Source organism: Scomber japonicus, chromosome 13 (genome assembly GCF_027409825.1).
Source record: "Scomber japonicus isolate fScoJap1 chromosome 13, fScoJap1.pri, whole genome shotgun sequence".
Lineage (NCBI taxonomy): Eukaryota > Metazoa > Chordata > Actinopteri > Scombriformes > Scombridae > Scomber > Scomber japonicus.
Window position 1 is genome coordinate 2,818,958 of NC_070590.1, and position 10,295 is coordinate 2,829,252.

The 10,295-nt window shown below is 37.2% G+C and overlaps 2 protein-coding genes across 2 annotated transcripts; both read left to right on the forward strand.

Moving 5' to 3' along the window:
- The first annotated feature begins 1,188 nt into the window (after positions 1 to 1,188).
- LOC128371047 (histone H2B 3-like) lies at positions 1,189 to 1,557 on the forward strand. Its single transcript, XM_053331246.1, has one exon. The coding sequence runs from the start codon at positions 1,189 to 1,191 to the stop codon at positions 1,555 to 1,557; it is 369 nt and encodes a 122-aa protein (XP_053187221.1).
- Positions 1,558 to 7,672: 6,115 nt separating this feature from the next.
- On the forward strand, positions 7,673 to 8,041 carry LOC128371044 (histone H2B 3-like). The gene has a single exon (XM_053331243.1). It carries the CDS (start codon positions 7,673 to 7,675, stop codon positions 8,039 to 8,041), a length of 369 nt encoding a protein of 122 aa, XP_053187218.1.
- Positions 8,042 to 10,295: the final 2,254 nt, after the last annotated feature.

Sequence of the window (10,295 nt, forward strand, 5' to 3'; positions counted from 1 at the left end):
AAACATGTGTACTGGTTGTTCAACTCTATAATATGCATGTTTTTCATTTTAAACTGCTATAGCATCAAACCCAGACATATACATAATTTACTATATATTTTTACAGGTGGTCTCTATTACTTGTGTTGAGCCACCAACCTCAAAGCTGTCTTGTTTATATAAGTTAATATTAATATAATTATACTGTATGCATATTTATTTTGTGTTGTGCAGCATTTGTTAAGGTTTTAAGACATGATACACGTATGGAGCAAATTCAGGTATGCTGTCGTTCAACATCAATATTTCTCTGGTATATTATATTTTCTGTTGTGTATTTTTTACCATTAATCTTTTTATTGATTGTGCAGAAACACCCACCCACTAAAATCTGTCCTGTAATCATTTTAAATATCTAATTTAAAGTCACTGTGAATTATGTATTTTTGTGTTGTACAATATTTATCAAGGTTTCAACTTAAGTCATGATACACTTATTGAACCGAATCAGTGTTTAAAGTGTTTACTAAAGCTTTGTCCATAATTACATGTCATTAATTAAATCTTGTGATAAACTGGAAGTGTTGTGAGATTATAAATGAAGCTATAAAGAATTTCTGTCACACATTTTTGATGTAATCTTTAGACCTTTAGATAATCAGCTTTATTTCTTAGAAGAAAAAAATAATCACATTAACCAGATTTTGAACTCTGAACTTTATTTCACGAATGTAACGTTAAGTAATAACCTGAGATACATGTTGTAAGAGTAAATATACACATTATAAACACTGTAGCAGCATAAAAGTAAAATATCAAAGAGTAAATACCTCAAAAATATGTTAAAGTACAAATATAACTACACCAACTGTAATACTATCACTGATCATGTGGCTGGAAGTCGCATATATTATTATATTATACATGAACACATAAATCTGTCCATGGATTTTATAATATGGTAAATCAGTAAACACATCAGCTTTTGAAATGCTAATATTACATATAATATGTTAAGCTATGTTTAGTTGTGTGTTTTTAGACAGCATGTTTTATATTTAACGTTAAAGACTCCTCAGATGATGGAGGGAACGGTCTGCGCATGCTCAAGGATTCAGCCAATCCTGTGCGAGCAACGGCACAGTGAGATTTACATGCAGCAGATATAAAATCAGCCGCGCTCAGAAAGGACACACATCTACCGGAATCATGCCTGATCCAGTAAAAGCACCGAAGAAGGGCTCCAAGAAGGCCGTGTCCAAAGCCACCAAGACCGGCAAGAAGAAGAGAAAGACCAGGAAGGAGAGCTACGCCATCTATGTGTACAAGGTGCTGAAGCAGGTCCACCCCGACACCGGCATCTCCTCCAAGGCCATGGGCATCATGAACTCCTTTGTGGGGGACATCTTTGAGCGGATCGCCGGTGAGGCTTCCCGCCTGGCTCACTACAACAAGCGCTCCACCATCACCTCCAGGGAGATCCAGACCGCCGTCCGCCTTCTGCTGCCCGGTGAGCTGGCCAAACACGCCGTGTCCGAGGGCACCAAGGCCGTCACCAAGTACACCAGCTCCAAGTAAACCTTCTGCTACCGCTGCTGATAATACACAAAGGTCCTTTTCAGGACCACACACTCCTTCCACTAAGAGCTTTATCCCTTTATATAATGTGATTTTGATATTTCCTAGTAGTTCCAGTTTGTCTCCCTGGGTCATATGAACTAATGATGTGTAATACTGCAACATTTCATTTATCTTGTACAATATCTCAGGTCTTTAGTCTTGTGTCGTAAGCATAAACAAAGTAGTAATTTTTACATATAACAAAGCTTTCAATGCTATACTAGATTGTCATTGACTGATATCAAATAAACTCATACTGCAGTTTATTTAATTTACTTTAATAGTAAGTAAAGGGTAACACTTGGATCAATAATGGGTTGTCCTGAATACAAAGCAGCAGGAACACTTGGGAGATTAAAACTCTTGAAGTCGTTTTTAATGGGAGACTTTCCAGTGCTCTACACAACACAGATCACTTGCAAGGGTTTCATTAAGCACATTTTAAAACAAACATGAATGCTGTCTTTATAAATCATCACATTGACATTGTCAGTAGCTGCTGTTTCTACTTCATCCCTTTGAGCACAGATAAGTACAAACTGATAAGTTTGTCTACCTTTTTTATATATTTTTATTGCAGTAATAACACTTAATGTATTTTCAATGCTCTATAAAATTTAATCTGAGTACGTTTAAAGCTAAATACAGCTGCACTATATATCCTGACCACAAGGTGTCAATGTTGCACTATAAAATGTGCATACAATAATTCAGAGGTGATCCAAACAAATCACAACAATCCACACAGTTTTACAAAGTAATATATACACAACAAATAAGTGGTGAGTAAATTACCATTGATTTGGTTTCTGCCTCAATTATTTGATTCATAGGCCAAAATGTTTGAGTTTAAGGAGCAAATGTCCCCTTCAATGTTAGTTCATGTGTTTAGATCGGGTCACATCAGGCTGGACTCCAGACAGCAGCTTCTGTTAACTGAATAATACATCTGGAAACTTTTTCAGGGTTGCAACAGTGGCTCACATCTAGTCAGCGATCAGATCACAACCCGTCAACATCCCGACCAATGATCAGTCAGATCATTGGAAAATAAGTCTTCATTTCTACAAGATCCCGACATGGACAAACGTTGTGAGTTTAGAATAAAGTGACAAATAAAAAAATCTAGGCATATTTTCTCTTAGTTCAGTTGTAACATTTTATTGTTCCAGACTTTCTTTTTCCACTCTTTTTAACACAGAGCTTCAAACAGAGAGCTTGTTTACAACACTAAACATGTAATGATGATTTTAGCTGTGCAAATGTTATTTTATGCATACAGGTGATGAAGGTAAAGAGGGACTGTTTCCGTCTTACATGGTGAACATCAGGTGACCACTGAAGGTGCATAAGTTAAAGCGATCGTCAAACACTTGGCTGTGAACATACGTACGTATAGACACCTCATCTCCTTTCTCCAGAATCAGTGTGACACTATTAGAGGCAGACCCATAACCTTCTTTCTGACGCTCATATGCACTAAAAACAAGATCTTGATTCTTGTACAACACAACACCTGCAGCATGCTTATCTGCAAAATGACCCATCGCGTGGATCTCAAAATGGTAGGCTCCTCTCAGCGGGGCAGTGAAGATACCTGCCAGACATTTGGGTTTTTTTGTTATTTCAAATAAAAATCTAACTTCTGTCAGTCAGGTTGACATCAACATTACAGAAAAGTGAAATTTACTGTTAAAATTTGTGAGTTCAGATACCTGTGTGTGAGTCATAGGCATGTCCAATGTTTGTGGGGACATAGTTGTAGACCAGAGGTGTTTGTTTGTCAAAGGGTCCAAAATGTCGACGATCTTTAGCATACAGAGAAGCTGAGAAAGCCACCTGTCGACCTGAGAGAGAGAGAGAGAGAGAGAGAGAGAGAGAGAGAGAGAAAGAAATGTAAACTATTATAGTGCTGAATAATATTTTATGTAGTTTTTAAACTAATGAACATATGTTTAAAACAAAACTTGGAGCAAGTCTTAACTTTTCTAAAACAAACACATTCATCACCAGTGGTAGATTTAGATTTGGGTGATATGGGCAGCCTCCTGGGGGGCATCTTGCAGAGAGGCACAGGGCGCACATAGCAAAAACACACCCAAAACATAACTAAACAAAAAAAGATCGGTTTTCAGTGGCTTTTGCATGTCACCGTGTGGGTTAGTTAACTTTGTTGCAGTGGGCTTGTCCTTGTTCTAGTTAGTGAACTAACAGCTTCTACCTGCTGAGAAGATCTCACAGTCAGAAGTAGGAGATGGTTAGAGGGGCAGGGGGAGGTTGACCGCAGGTCTCTACTGATGCAAAAATTAAAATCAGTCCCACTACCAAATAAACACAATATTTACTGTTAATCTGTAGTTTCACAGTTTCACAGGTGATGAGGGTGTGAATGCGGATGTGAGGATTTGGATGGTTAAGAAGAAGCAGGAAAGTAAACACTTTGCAGAATGTTTATTAGGTGGAAAATGTCCTGACAGTTTCATTACTTCATACTGATCTTCTGTTTGTGATTCTGGACCATGCCTAACATCATTCTATTACTTTAATACTTGTGTCAGATCAATGATAATAGTCCCAACCTTAGTGGGACTAAAGCTAGTGGGAAACACAAGTCTTTGTTTGTTGTGTTGTTTTTCCTTTTGAACACACAGATGACTGTAAACATGCTGCATGTAACAGTCTGGCTGCATTAACTGTAGTACCATGTTTCTGCCACTAGGTGTCGCCAGTTAACATATAACCAACATATAAAGGGATGACTTTGACTGAACTTCATCTGAATTATAAGTTATATTTGACGCTGCATGCTGTTAGTCAGAAATGTGTCTTTTTACCTGCATATTTGTGATTATTGAAATTAACAGAGAAATAATTTACTTTGGCTTGATCATCAGACTGAATTGGGCCTCGTGAGCAACGTGAGAAGAGAGATCTCGCTTACTGAACTTTAGACAACACAATGATTTATGAGCCACATCTTTTATTTTCCTCAGGTAATAAATGTTAGGTCTCTATTCTTTATAAATGAAAGCATGTCTCTTTCTGCACGCACAGATAACAACTCACCTGACATTCATAACACCTGAAGAACCAGTTCAGTGTTGGCATTCAGGTCAGGTTTATTTGTGGCCTACTTTACCCATGAAATGAACAAACCTGTTAAAGCAGTCACAGGCTTTTTAATCGTTAAAGAGTAAAGACTAATCGACTGTATCAGAGACTTTGATCACCTGTTAGAAACATGCAGGCAAATGTTTTTGGTTAGTTTTGGTTTAGTTTTTAGTCAACAAGAATAATTTATTTGACCTCTGAATTGGTGAATGTGAGGTCTTTGTCAGTGTGTGAAAGTTTTCTCTTTTACTACAAACAGACATTTGACACTCATTAGGACGTATAAGGATCCAATACATGATTAAAACCTCATGAAGACAGATAATATTCTTATTAAATCTTCTGTTAAAACATACAAGATAAAAGTAATGAATCTAAATGGAGGCTGAATATGTGTTTTTAGGGACCTAGAGGTATTTGGAAGGACATATCTAACATAAACAGGATGCTTAACAAGCTGCATTTATCCTTCATATCCAGGAGTGGCCAAACATTATAGATTAATTTTACTCTCCATTACACATCTTCTTCACAAGTGTTTGATAGCCACAGTTGAGGGATCTGTAAAAATATGTGTGTTTATGTACATATAAGATTATTAGCTGATCAATTTATAGACTTGTTTTTTGTAACTCCTTAATATCGATATATTCCAAAGTTGCAGAATAGGTTGGGCCCTAATTTCGATGAACGAGGGACAAAAGTGAGACTTTGTGTGTGAAGAGATTTCTCTGAATGAATTTAGCCAGCCTCATAGAGTCATGAGCTGCATCCTGTACTTTTCCTCAAATAACAAATGTTTGAGGATGGTTGTGAACATGTTTCAATGAACCAGACTTCCTGGCAACATTTGAACTTGAAGGATCAACTAGCAGACGCATGAAGTAGTTCACTTGATATTTCCTCATTCCAAGAATATTTTCTATCTTCTTGAGATCTTACAACTTTGATTCAATTTAAAGCTCTGCTTCCAGGCAGTAATGATTATAGTTAAATAGTTTAATTAGATTAAGAAATAAAAAAATCCAAAACTGTGTACTGTATATTATTGAACTTTTTAGATGCTTTTTTTTGGGGGGGGGGGGGGGGGGGTTAGGGTCTGAGCATTATCAGGTCAAACATTTCTATTTCATATTAAACCCTATTCAGGTAACATTTGTGGAGTGTTGGTGCCAGACTGTACAACAACTTTCGTAGGAGACTGAGACTGGATTGTACTAGACTGCTGGAGAGAAGATAGTGTCTCGGCAATCAGAAAAAACTGTAACACATAGAATTACTCTGCTTTTGAATATTCATTTAGGTCTGATGCATTTTTTTGTCCTATTGGGCACAAAATGATATTCATGAATGGTCTCAGCTGTATAAACATTTCCCTGTACAAGGAAGTGCACAACACATGACTGAGAGAAGGGGAATTCTAACTTTTAATTATAATAATTATAAAGAAGAGCTACCCTCATTGCTGTATCTATCTACTCTGCCGAGTCACATGTTGGTGATTAGGGTGTGAATGCGGATGTGAGGATTTGTATGGTTAAGAAGAAGCAGGAAATTAAACGCTTCGCAGAATGTTTATTATGTGGAAAATGTCCTGACAGTTTCATTTCTTCATACTGATCTTCTGTTTGTGATTCTGGACCATGCCTAACATCATTCTATTACTTTAATACTTCAGGACTTATAAATTTAAAAAATCATTTAAACTAATGACAAGTTTCAGAAGCATTACTGATAATAAGTGAACTTTAAGTAAGAGTTTAAATGTTTCGCTTATTTTGATTAGTGTTCTTTCTGTTCTCCATGTGATACGTTTCATTATGGATTAGATACATGTCTGTCACCATGTGGGATTTAGGTTTCACTGTCAATATGTGTTCTCAATAATGTTCTCAACATTAAAATAAAGTTTTATTGATTAGGTAAACAAAATCAAACTAATCAAAACGTTTTATTCTTCATCCTCAGCCTGAGCAAGTTTCAGGTCTTCTCATTCAAACAAACCTCAAAATGTAATATATGAAATCCTTTAGACAATCACAAAAATAGCAATATAGAAATGTAAGTGAGTAGTCTATCAGTTAATGAGATGTTAAATATGTAATCTGGGGGGAGAAATAGATGTGGCAAGACTGAAGGTAAAATGGAATAAAACATATTAAATAGAATAAAAACTACATTGAAGTGTCAGATAAATGATAATAGTCCCAACCTTAGTGGGACTAAAGCTAGTGGGAAACACAAGTCTTTGTTTGTTGTGTTATTTTTTATTTTGAACACAGATGACTGTAAACATGCTGCATGTAACAGTCTGGCTGCATTAACTGTAGTACCATGTTTCCGCCACTAGGTGTCGCCAGTTAACATGTAACATATAAACTTTGACTGAACTTCATCTGAATTATATTCTTTTTACCTGCATATTTGTGATTATTGAAATTAACAGAGAAATAATTTACTTTGGCTTGATCATCAGACTGAATTGGGACCTGAGATACATGTTGTAAGAGTAAATATACACATTATAAACACTGTAGCAGCATAAAAGTAAAATATCAAAGAGTAAATACCTCAAAAATATGTTAAAGTCATAGGTTAAAGTACAAATATAACTACACCAACTGTAATACTATCACTGATAATGTGGCTGGAAGTCACAGATATTATTATATTATACATAAACACATAAATCTATCCATGGGTTTTATAATATGGTAAATCAGTAAACACATCAGCTTTTGAAATGCTAATATTACATATAATATGTTAAGTTATGTTTAGTTGTGTGTTTTTAGACAGCATGTTTTATATTTAACGGTAAAGACTCCTCAGATGATGGAGGGAACGGTCTGCGCATGCTCAAGGATTCAGCCAATCCTGTGTGAGCAACGGCACAGTGAGATTTACATGCAGTAGATATAAAAGCAGCCGCGCTCAGAAAGGACAGATAACTACCGGAATCATGCCTGATCCAGTAAAAGCACCGAAGAAGGGCTCCAAGAAGGCCGTGTCTAAAGCCACCAAGACCGGCAAGAAGAAGAGAAAGACCAGGAAGGAGAGCTACGCCATCTATGTGTACAAGGTGCTGAAGCAGGTCCACCCCGACACCGGCATCTCCTCCAAGGCCATGGGCATCATGAATTCCTTTGTGGGGGACATCTTTGAGCGGATCGCCGGTGAGGCTTCCCGCCTGGCTCACTACAACAAGCGCTCCACCATCACCTCCAGGGAGATCCAGACCGCCGTCCGCCTGCTGCTGCCCGGTGAGCTGGCCAAACACGCCGTGTCCGAGGGCACCAAGGCCGTCACCAAGTACACCAGCTCCAAGTAAACCTATTACACCGCTGCTGATAATACACAAAGGTCCTTTTCAGGACCACACACTCCTTCAACTAAGAGCTTTATCCCTTTTATATAATGTGATGTTTGATGTCTCATAGCAGCTCCACTTTTTCTCAAACTCAGTTTGCATGTAAACAGAGAAAAATAGAGATTTGTGAGACGGAAACTGCTCCTAGGTTAAGTATGACATTGTTTACAATCTATGGTGATCATGGATGCAGAATTGCAGTCGCATTTATGCTGATCACTTGGAGGGGTTTCATTATGCACATTTTAAAACGATATGAATGCTGTCTTATAAAGCACCATATGTAGAAAAGGCTCAAAGTTAGGCTACAATTTAGATTGTGAAGTATTATTCTGTTCTGTCTGAAATGATGGAGAACAACACAAGGGTCTGTCTACCTTTTTATTGCAGTAATTACACTGTTAATGTATTTTCAATGCTCTGTAAAATTAACCTGGAGGAGTCGGTTAAAGCTAAATACAGCTGCACTATATATCCTGACCACAAGGTGTCACTGCTGCACTATTAAAATGTGCATACAATAATTCAGAGGTGATCCAAACAAATCACAATAATCCAGAGTTTTACAAAGTAATATATACACAACAAATAAATGAGTGAGTAAATTACCATTGATTTGGTTACTGCCTCAATTATTTGATTTATAATCAATCTTTATTTGTATAGCGCCAAATCACAACAAAGTTATCTCAAGGCTCTTTCCACATAGAGCAGGTCTAAACCAAACTCTTCAGGTTTTAACTTTAAAGAGACCCAACATTCCCACATGAGCAACAGTGGCAAGAAAAAACTCCCTTTTAACAGGAAGAAACCTCAGGCAGGTTATATATAGGTTATAGGCCAAAATGTCCCCTTCAATGTTAGTTCGTGTGTTTAGATCAGGTCACATCAGGCTGGACTCCAGACAGCAGCTTCTGTTAACTGAATAATACATCTGGAAACTTTTTCAGGGTTACAACAGTGGCTCACATCTAGTCAGCGATCAGATCACAAGCCGTCAACATCCTGACCAATGATCAACCAGATCACTGGAAAACAAAGTCTTCATTTCCACAAGATCCCGACATGGACAAACGTTGTGAGTTTAGAATAAAGTGACAAATAAAAAAAGCAAGGCATATTTTCTTTTAGTTCAGTTGTAACATTTTATTGTTCCAGACTTTCTTTTTCCACTCTTTTTAACACAGAGCTTCAAACAGAGAGCTTGTTTACAACACTAAACATGTAATGATGATTTTAGCTGTGCAAATGTTATTTTATGCATACAGGTGATGAAGGCAAGGCAAGGCAGTTTTATTTATATAGCGCATTTCATACACAATGGCAACTTGATGTGCTTTACATAAAACAGAAAAACATGTAATTTGAGAAACATTAAAACATACAATTAACCCCCCACACCCCCCACACCCCATAATAAAAATAAAGTACAGAAAAATAGAAAGAGAGAAATAAAATACTAGAATAGAGCATTAAATATGAGATTGCAGCATAAAATAATGATTAGCTTTAAAATCATTAATAGGACATAGAGTGCAAATGAAAGATTAAAATGTAAAGTGCTTTAAAAGAGGGACTGTTTCCATCTTACATGGTGAACATCAGATTACCACTGAAGGTGCAGTAGTGATGTTTATTGTCAAACACTCTTTTGTGAGGAAACATACGGATAGACACCTTATCATCTTTCTCCAGAATCAGCGTCACACTATTAGAGGCAGACCCAAAATGTGCTGTCTGTTCCTCAAATGCACTAAAAACATGATCTTCATTCTTGTACAACAAAACCCCTGCAGCATGTTTACTGTCTCCATGTGCACCCACGTGGAACTCGAAATGGTAGGCTCCTCTCAGCGGGGCAGTGAAGATACCTGACAGACATTTGGGTTTTTTTTGTTATTTCAAATGAAAATGTAACTTCTGTCAGTCAGGTTGACATCAACATTGCAGAAAAATGAAATTTACTGTTAAAGTTTGTGAGTTCAGATAACTGTGTGTGAGTTGTAGGCCTTTCCAATGTTTGTGGGGACATATTTGTAGACCAGAGGTGTTTCTTTGTCAAAGGGTCCGAAATGTCGATGACCTTTATCATACAGAGAGGCTGAGAAAGCCACCTGTCGTCCTGAGAGAGAGAGAGAGAGAGAGAGAGAGAGAGAGAGAGAGAGAGAGAGAGAGAGAGAGAGAGAGAGAGAGAGAGAGAGAGAGAGAGAGAGAG